Below are 26,474 nucleotides of genomic sequence, written 5' to 3' on the forward strand. Positions count from 1 at the left end.
ACCCACACAGCTAGCCGGGTCTCTGCCCCAAAGAGCTTCCAAGCAGGGTGAGATGGGGGGCTCAAGAGGGGAAGACCAGGGGCAGCTCGGCTCGGCCCTTGGGGAAGAGAGGCGCTAAGGGGCCACGCCCTGCTGCTCCCGGGGGTGGGCAACCCTCGCCCTGGCCTCGCCCCCCTGGCCAGCCCCAGCCGCGGCGGGAGGCCCGCAGCTCAGCGGGGTCCCGCCCCGCGCAGGCAGGGGAAGGCGCCGGGCGGGGTCCGGGTCCGCAGGCGGCGGCGGCGGCTGGGCGCGGGCTGGGGGTTCCCGGTTCCCGGCACCCCGCCTCCTCCTCCTGCGGCCGGAGCGAGCCACCGGAAACCCGACTGGCTGCGAAGCGGGGCGAGGAGGAGCAGGAGGGAGCCGGGGCGGGGGGAAGGCGCCGGGGCCAGGCTGGCTGCACGTCCCGCTCCCCGGGCAGGCGGATCCGGACCCCCCCCGGCCCGGCATGTTTGAGCGCCCGGATCCGGCGTCTGCACCACCAGCCGCGGGGCTCCTGCTGCCGGGGACGAGCCCGTGACTCGCGGCGAGCAGGGGACGCGAGCGGGCTCCGGCCATGGAAGAGGAGGTGAGTAACTTGGGGGGGCCCGCGGGAGCCGCCCCGACACACCCCCCCCCTTTCCAGAGAGGGGGGGGAAGGAGCCCTGAAAACTAGCAGCCCCCCAGGGGGAGGAGAGGGCAGGACGCGGCGGGGGGGGGGGGGCGGCAGGGCGAAAATCCACCTCCCCCGGGGTAGAAGGGAAGACGCTGCCCCGGAGCCTGAGTTTTCACCGCCCCCCCCCATCCCTAGTTGCATGTGTTGCAATCCGCAGCGTTCCCTGGGCTGGACAGACTCTTCAGCCCCTTTTTCTTTTTATTCTTTTTGGGTGCAGCTCTGCCCCCAGCCCAGCGCGTTGCAGTTCTTAAAAAGCAAAATAGGAATAACAGGATGGAGACAGGGAAAGAAAGTCTGCTCCTTGTGTGTGTCCACCCCCCCTCCCCCGGGGGGGGGCTGGCGGGTGAAAGGGAACAGGGGAGAACAGAGGCAGCTCTGACTAGGGCCTGGCCTGGCCTGAAGACTTTTTTTTTTTCTTCTTTTTCTTCGGTTTTGGTATGCGATGGCATTTGGCCCGGGAAGCGGAGGGTGAGCAGATTGTTGTTGATGGATGATAGGCTGGTAATAAGGGGGAAAGGAGAACTCACTGCTTCCGTGAGAGCTGCTCACTCTGCTTTTGCTCCGACCCAAGCTAGACGCCGGCCCAAACACGCACCTTTTAGTGCACTGGGTCTCCTGGGTGGCACTGGAAGATGCTGTCCCCTTCTGCCAGCTGGGGTTATCTAAAGTGCCCCCAAAGCTCCTTGCTGAATGCAAACGTGGATGGGTTAGTTTGAAACCGAAACAGGAAAAGGGGCACCGGGCATCACAACCCCCCAGCAGCTGGGTGCCGGTTATCACATGGAAGAGCCGCTGAGAATGGCCGCCCAACATGAACAAGCAAAACACCTAATGTCTTGGTGCCCCGGATACAGACTAATGCGGCTGCTACTCTGAAACCTAATGCCTGTTGCAGTTTCTGCTGTCTTGGCAGTGCAGCAGGTGCAAGGCGCTCACGCTGCTGTAAATCGCTGCCTGATAAATAGTATAAAGGCCTCCGTTTTTTTAAATGGCAGTCTTGCTGACTTTTGGCTTTCCCATGGACAAGTTACAGAATAGCAGCAATTCACTGGCTACAAAAAGAAAAGGAGGACTTGTGGCACCTTAGAGACTAACCAATTTATTTGAGCATGAGCTTTCGTGAGCTACAGCTCACTTCATCAGATGCATACTGTGGAAACTGCAGCAGACATTGTATACACACAGAGATCATGAAACAATACCTCCTCCCATCCCACTGTTCTGCTGGTAATAGCTTATCTAAAGTGATCATCAAGTTGGGCCATTTCCAGCACAAATCCAGGTTTTCTCACCCTCCACCCCCCACACAAATTCACTCTCCTGCTGGTAATAGCCCATCTAAAGTGACAACTCTCTTCACAATGTGCATGATAATCAAGGTGGGCCATTTCCTGCACAAATCCAGGTTCTCTCACCCCCCCACCCCCCTCCAAAAACCACACACACAAACTCACTATCCTGTTGGTAAAAGCTCATCCAAAGTGACCACTCTCCCTACAATGTGCATGGTAATCAAGGTGGGCCATGTCCAGCACAAATCCAGGCTTTCTCACCCCCCCCCTTTTTTTTCCCCGGACACACACACACACACACACAAACTCACTCTCCTGCTGGCTGTAGCTCACGAAAGCTTATGCTCAAATAAATTGGTTAGTCTCTAAGGTGCCACAAGTACTCCTTTTCTTTTTGCGAATACAGACTAACACGGCTGTTACTCTGAAACCTGTCATTGGATACAGTTTTCCCTCTGGCTTTTAAATACGAACAGCCACACTGGATGAGACCAGTTGTCCATCTAGCCCAGTATCCTGTCACAGGCCAATGCCAGATGCATCAGAGAGAATGAACAGAAGGAGAATGAACAGAACAAGGCAATTTATCGTGTGATTCATCCTCTGTTGACCTGTCCCAGCTTCTGCCAGTCAGAGGCTTAGGGGCATGCAGAGCGTGGGGTTGTATCCTCGACCATCTTGGCTAATAGCCATTGATGGACCTATCCTCCAGGAACTTTTCTAATTTTTTCTGAACCTGGTTATGCTTTTGGCCTTCACAACACACCCTGGCAACAAGTTCCACGGGTTGACTGTGCATTGTGTGAAGCAGTACTTCCTTATGTTTGCTTTAAACCTGCTGCCTATTAATATCATTTGGTGCCCCCTGGTTCTTGTGTTGTGTGAAGGTGTTAATAACACTTCCTTATTCACTTCCTTCACACCAATCATGATTTTATAGACCTCTGTTGTATCGCCTCTTAATAGTCTCTTTTCTAAGCTGCGCCATTCCAGTCTTTTTAATCTGTCCTCACATGGAAGCTGTTCCGTACCCCTAATCATTTTTGTTGCCCTTCTCTGTACTTTTTCTGATTCTTGTATATCTTTTTTGAGATGGGATGACCAGAATTGCATGCAGTATTCAAAGGGTGAGCATACCATGGATTTATTAAGCAGCATTGGTATTTTCTATCTTATTATGTGTCCCTTTCCTTATGGTTCCTAACATTCGATTAGATTTTTTTGACTGATGCTGCACGCTGAACAGATGTTTTCAGAGAACTTTCCATGATGACTCCAAGATTTTTTCCTTGAGTGGTAACAGCTAAGTTAGACCCCATCATTTTGTACATAGAGTTGGGATTATGTTTTCCAATGTGCGTTACTTTGCACTTATCAACATAGAATTTCATCTTCCATTTTCTTGCCAGTCATCCAGTTTAATGAGATCCCTTTGCAACTCTTTGCAATCAGCTGTGGACTTAACTATCTTGAGTTATTTAAATGGTTTCAATTCGTTGGGTGAAACTGGTCTATCCCTATTTTTGTACTTTCAAAGTATGGGTATGATGAAACCCAGTCATTTAAAATGAAACCCTTATTTATGTCATCATACTTCCCAATTCTCTCCGTTTAAGGATTTTGTACTGGTGCCCATCACCATAATGTCTGAGCCTCTGCCAGGCTAATAGATTGACAAAGAGCCTTGTGCTTCATGAGGGTGTCAACTCTTCTCCCATATCAGGCTATGGGAGGTTCTGCTTGGGAAGGGATTGAATTTGGGAAAATGCATGTGGCAATTGTTTCTCTTTCCATGCACTGTCTGTGTTCGTGCATCTTCGACCCATTGCATAGTAATCTGTCTCTTCCAGGATTTATTCTATAAACTACGAGCTTGCAAGCAACTTAAACAAATGTCATTCTTTTTCTCACATCATCTGGCTACAGCATTATTTCCTCCTCCTTTCCCCAAATGAGAGTCTGCTGCCCTTATATGGGCAAAGCTCCCACTGCTAACTGGAATGGGAGTTCATCCTGTTTGAGGACTTCAGAATTGGGCCACGGCACATTTGATGTTAAGCCTTCAAGTTATGCCTTTCCCCTACTTCATTTCCGGCTCCAAAACTGTGTGGCAAGGCCTAGGGTGTCTGAAAACTGGCAATAAGACAGTTGGGAGACTGCAGTGCAGCCCAAGTTGGTAGCGACTGAAAGTTATTATCCATGGGCCTACATGAAATTAATCCACATTACAAAAGCCACCTTCCAGCTGGCAACCTTCTTAGCTGTTTTGGTAAGCAGGCCGAGGCCTGAATGAGCTTGGATACTGAACCAGACCAAGAGGTGGTCACCCCCAGTTCAGGAGTGAGGCGCATTGGCAGGGTGCTGGGATGACAGCTTTCACTCCAGCTGCCAAGGCTGCCCCTTCTGTGTACCGATGACTTAAGTTTGCAGTTCCGCTCGCTCTGCACTTTTTTTCTAATGCTAAATTAACACTTCACAGGCCACTTTTTCAAAGACAGCCTCGAATTCTGCACCCACCAGTAATTGCAAATGTAGTTTCATGAGCCCGATCAACCATAGGTGGCAACGGTTAGCGTTAATTGTCTAGTTACCTGATTTGCTGTTACAGTGTTGATAGAAAGCTAAATTAGAACACTTTGACCTGCAATATTGTATGTGCAAGATCAGAGGCCAAGTTCAGGTCCCCTGGGGAAAAAAAATAGTTTTACCAGATGGCACTAGGGCATTGGTTCTCAACCAGGGGTACACAGAGGTCTTACAGCAACTCATCTAGAGATTTGCCTAGTTTTCCAAGGGGCTACATAAAAAGCACTAGCTAAGTCAGTACAACACTAAAATTTTATACGGCTCTATCTACTATACACTGAAAAGTAAGTACACTATTTGTATTCCAATTGATTTATAATTATATGGTAAAAACGAGAAAGTAAGCAATGTTTCAGTAACAGTGAGCTGTGACATTTTTGTATGTTTATGTCTGATTTTGTAAGCAAGTAGTTTTTAAGTGAGGTGAAACTTGCAGGTACGCAAGACGGGTCAGACTCCCAGAAGGGGGACAGTTGTCTGGAAAGGTTGAGAGCCTCTGCACTAGGGTATTCGTCAAAAGTAGAGGGAAGTAGTTCTTGTTAGAGGTGTACTTTTGATTAGTCATAGTTAGTTACAGTTGCTATCTATCTGCTTGAAATGAGATTAGTGAAACTGAGGCAGGAACTTCAATACCATATGTATAGTTAGTTCATAAACCACCATAGTGATTAAATTTTTTTTTGCTCAGAAGACATGAAACTTGTGGTTTTGTGAGCCTGAAAATACTGGGAGAGGAGGCTGGGGGGAAGTTAGAGCTGGTTGTTTAAGTTTAAAAAATAAAAAGCCTCTGAAGTTTTCCATCCTTGCTAAGATTTGTAATCCTATGTGACCCACATACCAGGTCCGAGAGCACAGAGTGGAACTGAGGCCCCGATCCTGCAGTCCTTGCTCTGGCAAAGCTCCCATTAACATGATATGCTAATGTTGTCCCTTCTGGCACAAACCTACTTCGTTGCCACAAAAATAGTCCACGAAAATGTCAGATGCTGTTTCTGAGCAGACCCTCCCCTGTTTCACTGTAACAAACATGAATGTTTAGTTATGTTGACTTTTATGCCTGTGACATTACATGTTTCCTTTGCTCATTTTCACCTCTCTCTTGAGAAAGGATTAGACTAGAAGCCAGATCCTGGGCTCGTATAAACTGGTTCACACTAGCTAAGGATCACACCCAATGGGTTTGATTTTACATTCCTCGTACAGTCAAAACTCTTTAGGATCTGATCCTTGGGTCTGGTCAAGTTTTTCTCGATGCCAGGCTGAGGGATGGGAGACTAAGAAGTAGAGCAAAGGATGACCATACCCTGCTCTAAGGGATGGGGCTAACGAAAGATGCCTTGTTTAGGCAGGTCGACCCCCTTTGCACCACCGTAGTATCCAAGGAATGCTGACTTGAACCCCTATGTTTATGTTTTAGGAGAGGCCAGGGGGCTTGATGGCAAGTTCAGGCCTAGATAATTCCCCCCCGGATCTGCAGGGTGGGCATCTCTGCTCATGGATCTCCCTGCCTGCTTGGAAAGGAACTGGGGGCTGGTAGTCTCCACAGCACCATTCCACTGCCTGTTTATGGGAGCCTGCTCTGTGGGGTAAGGATCTGTGCAGGCCCAGACTGGCAGGGTGCAGGGCTGACCCGGTTTTGGTGGGTCCCACATCATCCCCCAACATCATTCCCTGGGGACAGTATCACAGCCCAGGCTTTATTTCCTTTTCCCCAGAAGCTGTTGGCACTGGGGAACCCTTCTGTAAGGGGGTGGGTCAAGTGTTCTGGCTCCCTTGGGCTATGCGGACAGGGAGCAGGAGGTTTTGGTGCCAGCAGCCAGATGCTAACCCTCCATGTGGATGGCTGCTGCAGAGCCCCTGGGCTATGTGCAGATCCTGGAAGTTCTGCATAGTTTCGAGGCAGAACCATACGTGGCTCATTTCATGGTATGGAGCAGACTTGTGCCCCTGAACGATTGGAGGGGAAGCTCCACAAAGGGGTCCTTACAGGCATCCTCCTCCCTCTTATTCCCTGAGTTTGAACATATCACTGAGTTTGAAATGTTAAAGAACGAGTGGATCCACAGGGAGCGCACAGGATCAGGACTGGTCCTAAATATAAGCCATGAAAGAGTACGGACTGGAAGGTTGTGGCTCTTATGGCACCCCTTGAACTCCAACATAACCTTGCACATTTGCCTCTTATAGTATAAGCTTGATGATGAAGATGAACTAAAACACGAGTAGTAACAGGGCCGGTAGGTTTCTAGGAGAATAAATTAACAGCTTATGTTTTACACCGAACATTTTTTATTTAAAACCACAGAAATAACAGGAATGGGGGAGTTTTCCCTCTGCAGAGCTAAGTCCGAGGTCGGACACGTACATCCCTGGATGTATTTCCTGACAACATTGCTGCCATCTGATGGGTTAAGTGAGGATCATGCATGTTTTAATATTCTCTTGCAAAAAACCTGTTAGAACTCTGAGATTTCTGTAAAATTAAGCCCTTGGGGCTGACAGATTCTCCTCCCCGTATAAATCCAGAGCGGCTCCAGTGAACCCAGCAGAATTACACCAGTGTAAAACTGCTGTAAGTGAGATTGGAACCAGGCCCCAAGGACCTATGAATGACATCGAAAGGCAGCTCATTCAGGAAACCAGCATGTCTATATTTGTGCACTAGCTGATGTTTCCTGAAGTGGCAGATCACAACAGAGTACAACTTCCTGGCAACCTAAAAAGTTAGGTAGAACAAACGAACAAGAATTATAATACCGCCTCATTTCCATGAAGAGCTTTGCATGTACTGCCATCCTGTATTGCAGCATTTTCAATTGCTATTTAGTGTGATCAAGATGGCACGTGCCTAGTGACCCAACTATCCCAGGTAAATCTCTCTCTAAATACATGCCAAAATACACAATTTCTTAGTATTGGCCTGCTCCAAAGCCCATTAAAATTAATAGGAGCTGTTCCATTGACTTCAGTAGGCACCGGAAAAGGCCCTATATACAGAACAACTCCGTCACTTTCTCCCCCTCTCTCTATTGGCGTGGCTGCCTTCCCTGCAGTTCCAGTTCAAACAAATGGCAGCTGCAATCCAAGGGTGTGTTCATTGTGAGTTGGATGCATGGAAACAGACTTGTTACCAAGGCTCATATCATCTGTCAGTAAATCTCACACTAAGTTTTTGGAACACCTCCTTCTACGCTCGCTCTGTCTGTAATCAGTTCTGGCCATGGGACTATCTGGTTTCGATCTCCGTCCCTGCGCATTGCATTTCCTCATTTGAAAAAAAAAAACAAAACAAAAACCGATGGCCAAATTACAGTTACTTTGATGAACTTCTTTCCTACAAGAAGAGTTGCATTTTGTAACTAACCAGGACCATATTGGGATGGGTTGGGATTCTGCCTTCATATTGCATGCTAATTTAGCATTGCTAAGGAGAGCACAAAGCTTCTGTGATTTATCTTAGACAGAACAAGCCTCTTGTCCCAACAGAGTACGGAGGAAACTCAGCCTGTGTTTAAAGTGTCATTCTCCTGAAATACACTGGAGAATTCTGGGTCGGCCTCCCTGTTGCAGTCACGAGTTTGCTGAAGCGCTGTTTGCAGGGGAGTTGGCTCAGCTGAAGGTAGAGTAAGGAATTCCAAATCTCTGCCTGATCCTGCAGAAGAGACTCAGAAAAGGGTCAGCACTCCAACAGCAGCACAGATGAAACAGTGAGAAGCACGGGGGAAGGATGGATTCGGTTTGTGTGGAAGCCTCATCTTCCATTGCAGTGGCTATTCAAGAGCATGTCCTGAAGCTTGAAAAGAGCTTGTGCCTTCAGTGTTTTGTATTTAGGGGAGCTTTGCTGACCACAGACTCCCCCTCCTGGGTTTCTTTCTTCCAGCTGAAAAACTTATTGGCACCAGATACATTTCCGTTTATTTTTTAAATCATGAGAGTAATTCATCCCCACCATGGTAAGTGGATTTGGAAAATGACAGGGCTCAAGAATGAAAAACTTGTGTTCCTTGTGACTCCCGGGACTTGTGATTCTCCTCCACATGTTGCAGTCACAGCACCTGCAGCAAGCCCATGGCTGTGGAACCTGCTTCCTCCCCCAAATCCTGAGATTTTTGGGGACAATCCTGAGACCCTCAAAAATTCCACTTCCCACAAACCTGAGATTAAGCAGGAATAGTTCTGGGTGGGGTACATTGCTGTAAACTGTGTATGAACTCTTAGGACAAATGAGTGGGTTCTAAACCCACAGTCCTGATTCTGATCCCACAGTGGTGGGAATCAGGAGTGACTTCACTGTGGTGAATGGAAGGCAGCACTTGTGTGTGGGAGATGAGAATCAGGCCTTGTAGCTCCGGAGCAGAGCAGATCTATGTCTGATAAACCCATGCAGCCAGCAGTTGTCTGTGAGCTGCCTGCACACGTATACAGTAGCGTCTGCGTGTCTAAGTGGTGTCTTATGATGATGGAACCTAAGACCAGCCTGGGGAATAAGCGAAAAAGGTACATTAATGTAGCAGCACGGACTAGAGATTGGAAACTGATTTGCCCACCAGTGTTTCGTTAAACACCAAGGCACTGAAACAAAGCAGTCGTGCACAGCCAACATTTGGACATTGATTTTGCTCTTCTACAATCTCTGCCCCTTTGCACATACTTACAACCCCCTTCTTCCCATGTTTTCAATGCCAGGACTCAGACTGACAGGTTTCCCTAGCGCCAGCTTCCCTAAAGCAGTGTATTGTCTTTGCAGCATATTCCACTGGGAACTGGGGAGGGATAATGCACAACCCGAGCCCCACGGAGGGCCTCCCTTTCCCTATGGGCCAGGGGAGATGTGTGTGCAGTGGGTGCCCTCAGGATGATTCAAGCCCTAGCATCCACTCCAGCAGTGAATTGGAGGTTTGGAAAAGGTGGCTGTGGGGAGGCAAGGATTGGCGGTTAGATGAAGATGGGGCGAGTGAGGGGGACACAGAAAACTTTGCTTGCAACAGCTACAAATGCCCCAACTAAAAGGAACTGTTGCTTTAAACTTCCTTCTTTTCCTGCTAGTCCTTTCCACTCAAGTTAAAATCAGCACGCTGCAGAAGTTAGCCTGAATGTAGGGAATGAGTCAGTGTGAGGAACAACAGAGTGCCGAGAGCTAAGCCCTTGTTCCTGCTGCCCTCGTGTTGCACGACGCAATTCAGCCTAGCAGTGTTAATACGCAAGTCTCAGAATGCCGAACCCGGCATGACAGCGGGGCCCGGAATTCCACAGGGTACAGCAGTGCAGCCCACAGCTGACAGCATTGTGTGTATGGAAGAAATGGCCAAGCTTCCAGGAGAAAAACTGGGCCTGGAGAAACTGCCTAAGAGCGGCTCTGGGCTGGATCCTGGGAGTTGTGGCATTGACTACAATGGGAGCAGGAGTAAGGCCAGGAGATTTTCCGGGTTTCCTAGAGTGGGTTAGGAACAGAGCGGAGACGAACTCCAGCCCACAACAACTTGAGATGTGGGTGATGTTTTTCAGATGCTGTGGTGCAGGGAGCCCCTGGGATCATGGGAATTTAAAAAGGGGCCCAGGGGAGCAGCGGTAAGGAAAATCCCAGCAGTGCAGCTACACCACTGTGCTGAAAGTGCGGAGAGCACCCTGGGGGCTAACAAGGGGTGTGGTGGCAGAGGCAGCCTTCGCTTCTGCCAGCTCCCTCCTGAGGCGTTGGTTCTGGAGTCCATTCTGCCAACCCCCTCCCCGAGCTGGAAGCTGCCTGAGGGGACCCTGCCTGAGTTGTCCTTGCCCTGCAAGGTGAAAGCCTGACCCCAACCTTTCTTCAGAGTTAGTGAACGGCGGGGAGTGTATGTCCCTGGCCAGATTGTGACTCCTGGTAAGAGACGTGCGTGGCAAAGAGGACCTGCCAAACTGAAAGGGATTGTAAGAGCACATGTGGGCCCTACGTCCTGCCAGTGGCCTGAGTGCGAGGGGTGGGGGGCCTAGCACCTCTCCTCAGCAGGCCCTTTGGAATACGTAGCTACTGCTGCCTAGGTCTGAAAAGTGCAACTGAACGTAATCTTCCTTCCCTTTGCTTTTTGTGGTGTCTTTGCAGGGTGTGAAAGAAGAGGTCACGGAGAAACCGAAACGTGCTCCGACCGCAGACAAAGCTGGCTGGATTAAGAAAAGCAGTGGAGGGCTTTTGGGATTATGGAAAGACCGTTACATCCTGTTATGTAAAACGCAGCTACTGATGTATGAAGATGAGGTACGGTTTGCTCAGGCTTTCCGGAATAAGGGCCCTCTCCTGCATGGTGCGGCATGGGATCAGGCCCTTAGTCGACACTGGATGTTTGTCCTTCACCCTTTCCTCCAGTTCATTTAGTCCCATTCAGTTTCTCAAGAAAAATCTGGGAAGGTTAAATGCAATAGAGAGGAGACAGCTGGTGCATTTTAGAATATATTATATATTATAAATATTTTCACCCATAACAAGAAACTGCCAATGTTTTTGCCAAATTTGGAAAAAAAAGAGATTCCGTAAGAAACGGAGCAGATTATCAATTTGGGAGCAGTGGGAAGGAGAGTGGGACATAGATTTTTTTGCTTTTTAAGTTATAAAACTGAGTTGCAACAGGCTGACTTCCCACCTGCTACTCAAGTGAATGACACAGCCTTGCAGCTGTTTGGCAGCCTTCAAATGTCTGGCCTGCAACGTTTCAAGCTCTTCAGGGTTTCACTTACCCATTCATGGGTGTGGAGTGTGTTTGTGAGCATTTGTAATGCTCCTTAAATGCAGACACAAGGCAGATTTTACTTGGCTTTTCCCTTCTATTTGATCAAAAGCAGGACTAAACTGCACTGGAGTAGGACCTGTTCCTTCGGCCTTTCTCCTGAGAACCCTTCTATGCACTTCACTGGGATTACTTGCATGCAAAAAGTTAGAGGGCCTGGCTCTAGTTTAATACTCTTTTCAATCAACCGAGAAGTAAGAGCCAAATTAAATCTTCCTCGCATCTGCATTCAATGAGGATTATAAATGCATGAAAATATGGGGCCCAGTCCCACAGAGACTGCATGCGTGAGTAAAGATTTCCAGGATTGGGCCCCATGATTTCAGTGGGATTTCCTGTGTGAGCAAGATTTTGTGGCATCCAGCCCAGAAGTGTAAGAAAATTGTAAAGCAAAGCATGTAAATAAAGTTTGTGTGTCCTGTGTCAGGGCCACTAGAATGGGGAAATATTTTACCAGTTACATTATTGTGATGATTTGAGGAAGAGCAACCCTGAAAATACTTTTGGTTCTCTCTTCCCCCTCCTCCAAATGTGCTACATGATGGAGAAGGTTTGACACAAATCAGTCAAGCCAAATGCCACTTGGTATGCCCCCCGGCAATCACCATTGCCCCTTTGAGGCCATTTGTTCTGAGCAGAGCCAGTCAGAAAATGGAAATCCCCTTGTGCAAAAAATTACATGTTTTTCAAAGACTGTTCATCCCAAACTGGGACACAAAGTCAGAAATGTGAGATTATTCATGGGAAGGGATTTCCTGAAAAACACCCATTTTGAGAAAACCAAACCCTAATTTTTTGGCTTGCTGGAGGCTGAGTACCTCTGTTTTCTGCCTCCCTCCCAAGTCTGGCTGAGGTCCCCCCAAGAGGCTCTTGGCAGTTTCACTCTCTCCCTGCGGGCAGAAAGGGAAATTGCCAGGAGCCTTCCAGGAGGGCACCTGGGGAGCCACCATTTTAGCTGGGGGGGCCTGATGGAAAAATCAAAAGTTGTTCATCAAAATCAAAATTTTCCCATGCGAAAAGGGCATTTTACACCAGAAATCCACCCTGAAGGGAAATTTCCAGCTAGCTCTGAAACTGCCAGCACCATGAAGTGCTTTTCTGAGCATTTAAATGAGGAGTTGGAATAAAATGCTCACCAGCAGCCAGAAAGTTAGGCACACGTTTATTAGCTTGGGTGTAGGGGGCGTAACTAGGCCTACGGCTGTGTGGCAAGACATGGGACCCAATTCTGCAAATTGCTGAGCCTCTCTTGAGAGCTGCCAAGTACCCCGGACTGCTGTAGACTCCAGCTGAAGTTTCAAGTGCTCAGAGCCACGCAGATTCGGGGCTATAAAGACGACATAGGCTTCTAAACGGGAACATCTTTGAAAACTAGATATATGGAGGTTTTTATCTTCACAGAAGGAAATGAGGCATTTTAAAGTAAGATTAATCTCCACAGACATTCAGGGAAGGAAAACCCCTAGTTCTTTAAAGAGGTATTTTATTTTCTCAACAGGGAAAAAAGGACATTTATAACAACCAGGCACAATATTTTCTGGTAGTGTATCGGTTGTGGTAACATCCTGTAGTAAATTGCATCTGTGACCTTGGTTAGCAGGCTCGTCCCACTGTTGGAAATACAGGGCCATGGTAATATCTATAGGCTGCTAAAGTGGCACATACTGAAGAAGTGTATCTTAGGAGTAGAAATTCTATGAAGTTATGTGGTAGTGTAATAAGACAGCATATGCTTGTGCAGATTTGCTGCCGGGCTACTGAAGGAAATGGCTGTTTTTAGTGAGGCACTTATAAAAAGGTCCCCATCCCTGTAATATGTGAGCCACTCGCACTGCATGTCTTTGTCTCTGCAGCAACCCAGCAAGGTAGGGAAGTGGTATTATCTCCATTTTACAGAGAGAGAACCGAGTCCCAGAGAAATGAAAATGATTTGCTCGAGGTCATACAAAAAGTCTGTGGCACAGGGGGAACTGAAACTGCATCTTCTGCTTCCTGGTGCCCAATCTGAACCCCAGATCCCAGGGCCATCCTACATTCCTTTCCGGTATCTCTCGTTGCAGGCCTAAAGAGGAATACAGCTTCCCTTGCTCTTTTGAGAATCAAATAGTTTTAAATGGAATTGCTTGTGCTTTTGAAAGGTTGGGGTTATTAGCCCTAGGAAGTGAAGGCCTCTCCTTAGCCTGTGCAACATGATAGTACATGATTCCTTCCTAATGTGTCCCAAGCCTGACCCGAAGGGGTGAGATGGGAGGTGAGCTTCAAAGGCCTCTCTGCTGAGAGAGGGAAGGGAAGGGTTTTAGGATAGGCATGGCTGTCTATGAAGCAGTAGACCAGGCCCCACCAGTTCACTGGATTTCAACCAGTGACCAAGAGGCAAAAGGCAACACATCCTTTTACCAGCCTTCCAACCCTTCATGAATCAGTAGAAGGCCAGGTTTTCTAATGCTGACCCCTGACAGTTGCTTCATTTGTAGGTCTAAATGCCATGCTTGTTTTTCTGAGTGCACAAGTGTGCAAGCTGCACATGGAAACATTTGTGTGTACAAAGTTTGTGCATACACAATTGGAGGCAAAGCTAAGAGCAGCTGAAAATCTAGCTACGTCATATTGCATCACTGAAAAATATAGCATAAGACTAGCACAAATACTGTGTTAGCATCGTTTGTGGTTATCTTCTATAATTTGTCTTAGATTGAGATTTGGCAGTTAGGATTTGCCAGTCCCTTCTGAAACATGTTCATCATCTCTTAGCCAGGCTTAGGGTTGTTTTAAAGGGTAGCTGTCTGCCCAAGGCAAACTGTAATTGGCTATCAGATTAGCCATGAGCGTATGGTTGGTGAAAATCTCTGGTACCTTTAATATGCTTCAAACTTCCTTCAGTTGATGTGGTATGAAGTTAGGTGTATTTCCTGTATCCCATTTTGGCTTCACCTACATTACCCACAGCCTAATCTCCACATGAACTCAGACTGTGCTACCCGAGATACATTTATAGTATATATGTTGTACATATAACAACAGTAACTTTGGCTGCTCGCATACCCAAACTAATACATACAAGAACATGTATTACATCACATTCTCAGGGAGCTGCTCAGCTACTACAATGATAAACACGGTATAAAGCATATATAGAATAGAATAGAGTTGTTAAGAAATAATGATTCTGACTGTCTTCAAGAGAAATGTAGATCCTGGCCAGAATGAAAATGAAACTCTGAGAATTACAAAGGATATCTGAAGAAAATAGACTCCTGTACAGACGGAGGTTAAACATAAACCTTGGTGCAGTCCCAGTACAAATTAGACAGTATCACTCACTCTTGAAATTACCTCTGATCCTTTTTTGTGCAAAGTAACAGAACTAATTTAAAAAGTTGGTTTGTTATGTTATTAAATGTATATCATTTAAGGCATCAAGGAACATAATCTAGCGTGTAAAGAACAGGACTGGAGGTCAGGGCAGCTGGATTCTATCTCTGGTTCTGCAGTAGACTTCCTGTGTGACCCTGGTCAAGTGCTCACCATCTCTGCCTGCATTTCCCCATTTGTAAAGTGGAGATAATGCATTCCCTACTTCAAGGCTTAATTAATTAAATTACTTGGAGATCCTCAGAAACAGAAATTATTATTACAGCCAATCTAGACATATACTCAGTGGATAGCCACAACTAGTATATTGGGGGCTGGACAAAAATTTTCAATCAAAACTTTTTTTTTAAATGGAAAAATGGCATTTTCAGCTTGATGAAAAATATTATGCCTATGACAACTTTCATAGAAAATTCTTGATGATTATGTTGGAAAATCATAAAACCAAATCCCACCCCTCCCCCCCCCCCCCATTTTGTCATTTTTACAGTTTTTGGCAGTTTTCAGTCAAAGATTCTTGACTGCCAAACACAACAAAATTTCAGTTTTGGGTTTTTCAACAAACATTCGAAATTTTTGGGTGGGCGGGGCAGGGAGGGACCTTCAGTTTTTCACTCAGCTGTACCCATATGATTTTTAAACACACAGTGCTTTGAGTACACGTATTAATGTGTTAAAAAGTGTCCCAGTGTGAACAACTTTCTGCCTCAGGCCCCCAGTCCAGCAAAGCACTTAAAGTTACATCTGTGCTTAAGCTACCTGAGTAATCAATGAGTTTATTTTCATGCTTCAGGTTACACACATGCTTAATTGCTTTCTTGCATCAGGGTTTTAAGTGTCTCATTAATGCCCCTAACCCTAGCCAGTGCAAAAGTGATTTAAAAATCATCCTCTAACACATGTCAAGAGAAAGGAGGATGGAATAAAATTTACCGTCCTGCTGTCACCTCTCAACAGTTACGTGTAGCGCTCCTGAACCAGTAACTGAACAGTATTTGAAATGCCATGGGACATCCCCAAACAGCTGTGCTACAATATAAAGGGAAACACTTGATTGCAGATTAAGGCAGCTGCTGAATTAAACTTTTGAATCTTAGCATGACAGAAAATGGTTTTTGTAACTCTCCTGTGACACGAGAGAAAACCAGAACCCAAGCAGGTGTGGGACAGACTGAAGAGTCCCATTTATAAGAGCAGGTCTCCAGAACTCAGAGGTGGCCTTAAAGTTACAGAAACATGCTGGCCGATCCTGAAAGATGCTATGTGTATATCGCTGCCACAAGATCCTAGGGACATGCTGGCACTCAGCGCCTCTCAGAGTCAGGCCCTTCAATTCTGTATTTCTGCTGTGGACGTTAGATAGGTTGGATCTCCTTGTGACCTGGCTGGGCACAGAAAAAAGGCCAGCCCCTTGCCATTGGTAAACTGTCACATTTACACACACAAGTCACATTAAGACATAGTCCAAGCCTAGAATCTTCCTTGGCCTCTTATATAGGGTTTCCTTCTTCATATTGGTCCAGGCTACCCTTTTCTCCCCCTCACTAGAGGGGGTAATTTACTTGGGAAACTCCGATTTCTGAAATCCCCTCTCCCCTATGAGGGCATGGCCTAGAAATCAGGCCTGTGCCCTAGGATATGGCCTGTGCACAGAGAGTTAGCCCTTCTGCAGTTCTCTGTGTCCCCCATCGGTACCGCACCGGAGGCGGACGTGTCCTCACTTATTCCCTGGCTGTGCCTAAGCCCCAACTCCTCCCCCCAGGGAACTAGTGAAGGTTAAATGCTGCAGTGACCAGCATATTTCCAGAGCTTTGGAGTGGGGGTGATGTCCATTGTAGAGCTTCTGGTCCCTCACCTGCCATGCCTTCCACTCCCCCAAAACCAACTATTCTTAGACAGGAGAAGGGCTTCTCTGGAATCTGGGGGAGGGTGCCTGTCAAACCCTCCAGGCAGGAAAGAAGGGGTGGAGAGATGAGGAGGATTACATGGCCCTTAGAGACATGCTGAGAGCACAGCTGCTGGCATGGAGTATTGCCCACAAGCTTTTTGAGCGAACCTCCCCACAAAGCTCTGCCAATCCACCTTAGTCCTCATCCCCAACAGACTTGCACAGAGAGGCAGCTAACTGGGTGGCAATTTTATGATGTGGGCAGCTCTCCTCTAACAACCCAGCTGAGTTCACCCAGCCTATAGGCACATGTGTTTGACCTCACTCTCCTCTGTCATTTGCTGGCTTGGAGGGATTATTAAATGTTCTATTTCCATCCCCTTTACATGTTTGTAATTATATGGCAAGGAAAGGCAGCATGAGCCCTGTGTCAGAATGCCTGCCATCTACATAGAGGGCTTGATCCAATGCTTAATTTGTGCCAGGGCTGAGTCCCGGCATGGCACCTCTAGGCGTGGCAGTTCAAATCCCCAGCACCTCTGGGCTTGCTGCATCAATTATGAATGTACAAAAAATTACTTGAGCCCTGGCACCAATTTCATTACAAATTAAGCAGTGACTTGGTCCTGCATTTTTGGAGTGAGTTGGTTTCAGTGTGAGCAGGAGCAGGTTCACGCTGCACATCAGACGCTGATGCAAATGCTCCCAGTTCTCCCCTCACACTCACCTCCTCTGTTTAAAATGGAAATAAATGCTACTTTCATTACAAAAAATCCAAACCTAAGTTAGGTCCAGACACCTTCGCGTTGCTCGCACCCTGCTCTGCATCCTAGCACGGCAGCTGGGGCCTCCTCTGCAAATATAATGCAATGAAAGAAATTGCAACACAGCCAGAGCTGGCCCCTGTGACTTAAATGTCAGGTGGTAAACCAAGGAAATTCCCCTCAGCTCACTTCCTTGTGACTCTTCCCTGCCTCTAACTGTTCAGTAACTTCCTGGCTAGGACATGCAGCCCACAGCCTACACTCCTCCTTTGCACTATTTCCCTGGTGTTTGTTAATCATAGCTAGAGGCTGGTCTGAGCCACTAAACATTGGGCTGAGACCAGACCTCACAATTTGGGGGTGCTCACAGCTGGAGTTTTAGTGTGCGACGGAGACGGGCCTGAGTCACGATGTTTGGATTTGGATCCCCACCTTCCATAAAGTCCATGGGAGTTGGCGACCAAGTCCCAGTCAGAGCCCACGTCTTCGCGGAACACCCCTTGGTTCACATCTCAGAGACCTCGGTGTTGCTGCTTCTCTCTCTCCTTCTGTGAGCGTCCCTCCTGCAGAGGCTGCTGTTCTCCACTTATGTGGCTTCAGGATTTGCTACACTAATGTGAGAGATTGATATGTCTGAACACTGAGCTGATCATGAACTCTTCTGGGCAGGGACCCCCCCCCACCTCTGTGTTTGTACAGCACTTTGCACTGTGTGGCCCAAATGAGATTGGCACCTCTGTGATATAAACACATCATCATATCCCCTGTGTGTTACACTGTGCTCCCTACCCAATGGACCAGTTGAGAACGATGCTGTTTCTGTGTAACTACACTGAACCTGGACAACGTGTGCATGACATTTTCGCTGTGTCATTAGGAAGAATGGGCCAAGTTCGTCTGATTGAAATCATCATGGACTGCCGTGGAGTTGCGCCAGGGACAGCTAGGCCGCAGCGAGGAACTGGCAGTGCTGCTTTCTTTGTCGTAAAATGATTCTGTTTTGACAGATCAAACGTGCAGGCAGGGAAAAATGTTCTTCACCAACCTACAGCGGTCACTGACCTTGTTCGTGTTGAGGGGAAAGGTGACCCAAGCCTGCAGCACAAGAGATCCTGGAGAGCTGAATTCTTGTCCCAGTTCTGCCAGACGCCCTGTGTGATCCTGAGTAGTCACAGTCTGTGCCTCAGTTTCCCCACATGTAAAACAGGGATAACCTTTACCTAATGCAGTGGAGGACTGCAAGGCTCAGTTAAGGCTTGTAAAGCGCTTTGAGATGGTGATAGAAAGCATGACAGAAATGCGAAGTTTTGCCAGTTCTGCTCAGAGCAACAAGAGTTCTGCAAGCGGACGCCTCTTCCGAGTGACATACAGCCTATACAACAGCAGGTTTTCTTCCACGAGGCCTTTGCCTGATTTATGGAGGCTTGCTGCCCGCGTAACTATAATTGCACGTGGGTTTTTTAAAGGAGAAAGAGCATCGGGGAGACATAAAGGTGGGCTGAAAAGGCAGATGTTGTTGGTATGGATTTGATTTAGAGGTATCATGTTGCAGATAAAGGTTTGCTTTCCCCTTCTCTCCCCACTCTGCAGGAGGAACAGAAATGCTTAGAAACGGTGGAACTGGAGAGCTATGAAAAGTGCCAGGATTTGCGCGCTCTCTTGAAAAGGAAAAACCGTTTCATTTTAATTCGATCCCCGGGTAAGAAGGTAGGATTATCCTTCTCTTCCCCTTAAACTCCACTGCCTACTGACGTATCTATGTATATGTGCCTAGACACCCAAGGACACCAGAATTCTCATTCTGATTTTGCAGTGATTTACGGCAAAGAACTAGCTAATGCGTGTATCTATCATCCCCGCCCCGTCCCTCCTTCTGGGTTCTGCTGTGTCTCATAGATCCTAGATTGCTAACAAACAAGGGCGATTCTCCCTTTAATGAAATATGGACCTGTGCTTTTGGAGTGGGAGGCTCTCAGGTTCATCCCCAATGCAGCAGGGATGTTGTGAGCAGCAGAGGAACCATCATAAAGTGGCTGTGAATTCTTTACAGGAGGTGGGGAGGGTGGAATGCCCTGTTCTTCTTGTGGGGCAGCAAGACGGGGGAGGAATTCTGTCTTCACAGCTACTTTCCCTCAGGAGAAGTGTTTCCTCATGAATTTTTCAGCTTCAGAGTCTTCTGTCCTTCTGTCACAGATACTGTTTCATCAGTGGAGAATGAAAAAACCTGCTTCTTTCTGCACCCATCTGTTCTCCCCTGGGTCCTGATTTAGGACAGCACTTAAGTTAAACATGTACGCGAGTCCCACTGAAGTCAGTGAGAGTTATATAGGAAAGCGTATGGCTAAGTGGCTAGAGCATTGGACAGGGACTCCAGTGACCTGGGTTCTATTCCTGGCTCTGACCTAATGCCCTGTGCCTCAGTTTCCCCATGTGTAAAACGGGAATACTGATCTCCTTGGAGAACTAGTGTTATTATAGGAAATCCCCCAAACTCTAGCACAAGGGGTTTCTGTGTTACCATCTGGTTCCACCTAAAATTAGTGCAGGAGTCAAAATGCCTTCATAAATATACTATAGCACTGAGCCACAGTGTCAAACCCTGCTTGCCTCGCTCGCCCATACAGCCTCGCAGCTTTCAACATAAGACTGTTGTGAGCCAGAAGAGCTGGATTGTGCCCCTAGTTTTGATAGTCGTGTGTCATAAACAACTCAGCTAGGCATTTTGTCCCGAAGGTTTGATTCAGCAGAATTCTCTGAACGCCAGTGTGTTTATTTGACTTATGGGTAGAAATTGTTTTACAGCACTGCTTGCTACTGGTTCTGCTTGGGGGTTTACCATAATTCCCGAATTATAGGCTACATAGTCAGTCATCTTTATGAGACAGAACTTTGCAATCATAGAAATGTAGGGCTGGAAGGGACCTTCCGAGGCCATCAACTCCAGCCCCCTGCACTGAGGCAGGACCAAGTACACCTAGACCATCCCTGACAAGTGTTTGTCCAAACTGTTCTTTAAAACCTCCAGTGATGAGAATTCCACAACTTTCCTTGGAAATCTACTCCAGAACTTACCTATCCTTAGAGTTAGAAAGTTTTTCCTAATAGCTAACCTAACTCTCCCTTGCTGGAGATTAAGCCCATTACTTGTTGTCCTGCCTTCAGTGGACATGGAGAACAATTGATCATGGTCCTCTTTATAACAACCATTAACATATTTGAAGACTGTTAACAGGTTCCCCCCTCCATCTTCTTTTCTCAGGACTAAACATGCCCAGGGTTTTTTTTAACTTTTCCTCCGATCTCAGGTTTTCTAAACCTTTGATCACTTTCGTTGCTCTCCTCCGGATTGTCTCAAAATTTATCCACGTTTCCTAAAGTGTGTCACCCAGAATTGCACACTGTATTCCAGCTAAGCCCTCACCAGTGCCGAGTATAGTGAGCAGTGACCTCCTGGTGTCTTACATATGACACTCCTGTTAATACACTCCACAATTAAATTAGCCTTTTTTGCAAGTGCATCACATTGTTCACACATATTCAGTTTGTGATCCGGTATAACCCAGTTATTTTATGGGCTGGGGTTGCAGGCTCTGGGGTGGGGTCGGGGATGAAGGGTTTGCTCTTAGCTAAGCAGCACCACCGATGAGACTTAACGTCCCGCTCGGCGGTGCTGCCCAGAGCGACCCAGTACCTGACATGCCGCCACCCAGTACTGGGTTGCGACCCAAACTTTGAAAAACGCTGCTCTAAGTGCTTACAAATTGATGACTTGATAATGCGTTCCAGTATCTTTGTTGCACTGCAATCTCTCACTTCTGGTTTTTCTTTTGATTTGTTTTGTTGTTGGTTTTCTTTGGCCTAAGATGGAGAACATGTCACTGTATTCCTGTGTGTCTTCCTAGTTCAGATCTGACAGGCTGGGGGCAAGGGGATTGATCAAAAGAAATTCATTTCTACAAGGGTTTCTGCAGCCAAAGGTGTCAGCATCTCAGCTCTGCATATTTTACCTGAATGAGGACTATTTAGTCACTGCAGTGTTTTTTGCGCACACCCAGGTTTCAGTTCGTATTTATTATTACAGTAGTGCTGAGAAGTCTCAACTGAGTTCAGGGCAGAATTGTACTATCTGCTGTACAAACCCATAGAGAGAGGCCCTTCCGCTAGGATCCTGCACCCCGACCAGGAGAAAGCAGGTAACTTTATACTCATTTTGCAGAGGGGAAGTGGAGATAGAGTGACTCGCCCAAGGTCACAGCGGAACTCAGTGGCAGAGCTAGGCTCCTAAGTGCCACACCAGAGCTGTCATCACAAGACCAGCCTTCCTCTCCTATTTGTGGGGTTTCTTGCAATATGACTAAAAATGAATAGCAACTTAATCTCATATTTTAGGTCCTAAGAGCCTAACTGCACAAGACGCTGTGCGGAGCCTGTTCAGGGCCGAGCACCCACAGCTCCAGTTGCTGGGTCCCAGTAGATACTTCGGATCCTTCACTTTTAAGCCGAAATCCCAGCTGCAGTCAATGGAGATAAATCTGCTTAGAAATGACAGGCCCAGTAGGAACCTAGTGTATGTTGCTTAGATAGTAAAGGATCAAATCCTGCTCAGCTTACTCATGCAAGGAACGGTATACGTTTCAGCGGCACTACGCACGTGCATACGGGCACAAGAGGTGACCCCAGATATATCATACCTTACCGTAAAGGTCATGATTTCCACTCCCAAAACCCACCGCTGAAGGTTAACTTCACCTTTCCAAAGCACAGGCCTCATGACAGCCCCCCTCTATAGCCCCCCGGTCCACTGCCCTGTATAATACCAGGCCCCTCCTTAAACGGAGACCCAGAGAGAGACCACTTGTTAATAACTCCATTTTGATACGTGAAAAGTTCACTGTCTGTAGTGGTTTTTTCCCCTTTGACTGTGAACTTAGGGAGGGTGTTGACACACAACGTACTTTCGCAGATGTCAGAACAGGCTTCCTCGAGCAGGCCAACGTACACAACTGTTGTCTTGCTGTTTTGAAATGGCAGCTGCGGTGATACTTATCAACGAAACATTTTCCATTTGGGAGCCTTGCTGCCATCCACTGTACGTGCAGCCGTTAGAAATCACACACCTCGTTATCTGGATCGCTGCGCTCCTCAGGCCTAGCTGTCTTTTCTTGGCCACATTTGCTGATTGTGGTCTAAATGGGTGTAAAAAGTTTAAATATGGGAATATTACCCAAGATGTTCAATTCCATCCATAGTGTGTTTAGGTACACGTGCATGCTGTAAACATCTATCATGGATCTATGATATCATGAAGTATCTATCAATTGAAAAAACCTAGGCATTTTGTCCTGGTTTTAGAGACACCCTTACAGTATCTTCCAGTTGCCTTGCTAGAGATGGCCTCTTGCAAAAATCTCTCAGGCTTTATTTGGCCTAGTCTCTAGGATGGAGGCTGTGTTATTCTGGGAGAATGTTTGAGCATAGACATTTTCATGCAGTCTTTACTCTTGTCTTGCTCTTTTGTTGGTTTACTTACTCCCACGGAACTGAAACAAAGTATAATTCAAGAGAAGTAAGTACAGCACTTTGCTGAAGACTTGAGACCAGGAGAAAGAAAGGTGGAAGCACGCAAATAATTTGTTCGTTTAGAAATCTTCAAATGAGTCAATCCACCCTCATCAATTAAATTAAGCAAGTCATACAGAACTGAGCCTGTAACTGAGGACAATAACCTTGGAAATCTCTGGGCCAAATTTACTGGTGTAAAATTTATCTGGTGCAAGTCCCTCAGAAAGGGAATCTACAAGGCAGTAACTTGCATTCAGTGGTTGTTAAAGCCTGCACCGTGGGGGCGGGGCGGGGGGGGGGGCTGAGGAGTGAGGGATGTAGCAAGAAAAGCAACTAGCAAAGACTCATTTCAGGTGATGTCACTCCATTCCCAATGCAACCCAGGCATAAATGGGTGGAAATTCCCCGTGACTTTGCTGAACTCAACTCCAGTTCACTTCAATGGGGACTGCGTACCTGTGTATGCCAGGAGCTGAATTTGGAGCCCACCACAAGTTACAAGACTTTGCCACATACACCTGATTTCTGATGGACTTGAGTCTGATGGACTGATTTCTGATCCTACCTGAGTTTGACGCAGATACTGCTCTGCATCCAGCCTCTGAGAAATACAATAAATCCCCACATGAACCATCCATTCTGATTCCACTTTTCACCTGAAGACATAATCTGACGGGGACCAGGATTCATGGTAGAAACAGGGAGGGAGAGGATTTCTTGCAGGGCCTATGGACAGGATGCATGTACCTTTCCCTCTCCTAAATGGAAAGCCGGGCAGGTGTGACTAGGAGGCCCTTTTAGTGCTTACTGGATGTACTATGTGTGGGAGGGGACACATGGGATCATATTGAGAGATGCCTCTTCATTTTACGGCTGAGAATGAACTGGATGTGCACCTCTTTTATCCCATTGTATCAAGTCAGTGATTCAGCCTGAACAGGCTGGTCTGTGCCCTCCTCTGAGTTCAGTTATAGTAAATTGCATAGCCCTATTCATTGCTTGCAGACGTCACTATTGCATCAGATTTAACCACAAGGGCTTTTACTAGAACATCAGGACTTAGTTTATGTCATGACTCAGTCTCAGCTGGCTTAGGAAACAGGAGAGCAAATTTATCATCTAGCTCATTGTCCTTTGGCTGTACAGTTGGGCTGCTGAATTTTTCTACTTTCAAGGGTTCTGAGCAGAAGGTCAGGCCACATGTTACATATCTGCCATTATAAAACTACTCCCAGATGGTCTGTGGCTGCTCAGTGTCTCTCCTGCACTTCTTTAATATTCAGATTGGGAATACCTATACCAGAAAACATACAAAGAGAAGCAACTCTGTTTACTTTTCCTAGGTTCCACTTCAAAGTCTGTGGTAACCTGAGCAAGACTAGTTTATAGACCCTTATGGAGAAAGGGCGGGTTAGAATTGGGCTCCAAGTCTTCCAGGGTCACTCTTGTATCTCCTCTTACCCTACTTTCAAAACACATGCATTGCAGAGTGCTTCTCCACATCAGCAATGGCTCGCTGCGGCTTCTCTTTAAGGCCATCAGCAGCACCTCTCTTCCTCCGTCAAGGGTATGTCCTTGACAGTACAACACAGCTTAGACCCCAGACTCTGCAGATCCACAGTGAGGGTGTTCTTAGCAAGGATTTTCCTTAAGAAAAGATGCCCCGGGCAGCCCATCCTCTTCTCTCTGCCTGTGATAGTTAGCCTTTAACTTCACTGATTTAAAACAGAACGGTCTGGAACGCTGCTTCCCTGTGCTAAGAATGCATAGTACAGAGCCCAAAAGTGGTGACCATCTTCAGCATAAGGAGATAGAAGGGAGGGACTTGACTTGTGCGGGGATCATTAAGCCCACAGCGCCTGTGAAAATACTTAACACCTACACAGCACTGTCCCTATTCAGCCAATATATAACCTTCAGCCATTCTGGGTGGAAGGTAACGGTGTTATCCCCATTTTCTGATGGGGAAATAGAGTCAGTTCCCTCCACATGGCTGTTTGCATTAAGTAACCAAGGTTGTTCCATGTATCAAGACTTACGGAGTGGATGGAAGGCGAGTATAAGTAGCTAAAATACTGCCCTCGAAATACAGGGGCTTCCACAAGAAAGCCTATGACTTGAAGAAAAGACCAAGGGACGTACACAGTATCATCTTTGCACCCCTGAATTTGCTGGTAGTGAGGATTAGTGGCATTTTGGGGTGGGCAGAATTATTGCAAGTTTTTTAAAATACTTGCCACTTTTATGCAAGGATCTCAAAATGCTTTACAGATATTAGGGTGAAATTCACTGCGTGCAGAGGGCCAGTCCAAGGCCCAGACATCACTCAACTCCCCAGAAGAGGGCTCAAGCAGGACCAAGACCCTTGTGCTGGTCTCTGGTCACCAATTAATGAATTTAGCCTTAATCCCCCTGCGAATACATGGGTTTTAAGGCAAAAAGGGACTGTTATGATCATCAAATCTGCCCTCCCACATAACAGGTCACAGGACTCCCCTGAACAAGTTGATGGCAGAACCGTGTCTGACTCCTAGTCCAGTGTGCTACCCACAGGAGCACAAAGCTGGGCCTGTCACACAAGCCTCATTTTAGAAATCAGAAGACAACTAGCACAGAGCACGACTTGTGCCACGTTACACAGCCAGTCTCTCCCCCCTCCCAGTCCCGTACTGGAGCCTGATGAGCATCCTTCCACAATCTCCCAACCCACCTCGTGGGGTATTGGAACTGCCATAGCTGCATGTAGGTGCCTGTAACTGTAAGTCAGCATTAAAGTGTGCAACCCACAATTACATGCCAGAGGGACACCTCAGCTTCTCCTTAACGATGAACAGTCCCTGGAGCCTTCGCTCAGCCCTGCCACACAACCAACGCTTCGTCACGCTCCACTCTCGGAGGCCCATGGGCTTTGTCAGGGACACAGAAATGAGGCACATAAAGTGGCCACAGAGGAGGAAGCTTGAAAGCAGGGGATCTTTTCCTTGAACAACATGTCCAGAGTTCTCTGTACTCCCGGTGTAAGCTGCCAGGTCTTTGCCAGGCGGCCCAACAGCTGAGCTGTGCACAAGGAAATCTCTCTCAGAGGCTTTTCTAATCGCTTAAGAGCAAAACTGTTTCCAAACAAAGAGGGTTTTAAGCACACACAAAAAACAGGCCCTTTTGGGCTAAAACAAAACCAGCCTGGCACTGCGTTTTGGAGACTTGCTTTCCCTTAGGTTCCCTAGTTAGCGTGAGCTCTCGGCCTCCCCGTCAGGGAGTTGTTTGTATAAAGCTCAGGCCCTTACATCTTAGTCGAGCTATTTGGGAGCATCTCCGCCTCATCTCCTCACCTTTTCCACTGGTTCCCATGTAGGAAGCAGGACATTCTAGGAAGGATTAACTCCCTTTTTACTATGCTGAAGCTAAGGGTCTCCTAAGGTGCCACAAGTACTCCTGTTCTTTTTGCAAATACAGACTAACACGGCTGCTACTCTGAAACCTGCCCTGTAACAGTCACCTTCATGGCCTTGTTAATGACTTATAGACGTTTAAAGAGAGGGTTTGCGCGGGACTGAGGCGAATTAG

The 26,474-nt window shown here is 47.1% G+C and overlaps 1 protein-coding gene across 3 annotated transcripts in view; it reads left to right on the forward strand.

Moving 5' to 3' along the window:
* The first annotated feature begins 231 nt into the window (after positions 1-231).
* The window catches only part of PLEKHO2 (pleckstrin homology domain containing O2), a 41,471-nt gene continuing 15,228 nt past the window's right edge, over positions 232-26,474 (forward strand). The window contains exons 1-3 of one of the 3 annotated variants that reach the window (XM_073304313.1): positions 232-604; positions 10,646-10,798; positions 18,939-19,055. In XM_073304313.1, coding sequence (XP_073160414.1) covers positions 593-604; positions 10,646-10,798; positions 18,939-19,055 — 282 coding nt within the window. In that variant the 5' untranslated portion in view covers positions 232-592. Of the gene's footprint in view, positions 605-10,645; positions 10,799-18,938; positions 19,056-21,429; positions 21,542-26,474 lie in introns of those variants that run through there. The other 2 variants (XM_073304314.1, XM_073304315.1) reach the window with 2 other exon arrangements.

This window comes from Lepidochelys kempii, chromosome 10 (genome assembly GCF_965140265.1).
Source record: "Lepidochelys kempii isolate rLepKem1 chromosome 10, rLepKem1.hap2, whole genome shotgun sequence".
Taxonomy (NCBI): domain Eukaryota; kingdom Metazoa; phylum Chordata; order Testudines; family Cheloniidae; genus Lepidochelys; species Lepidochelys kempii.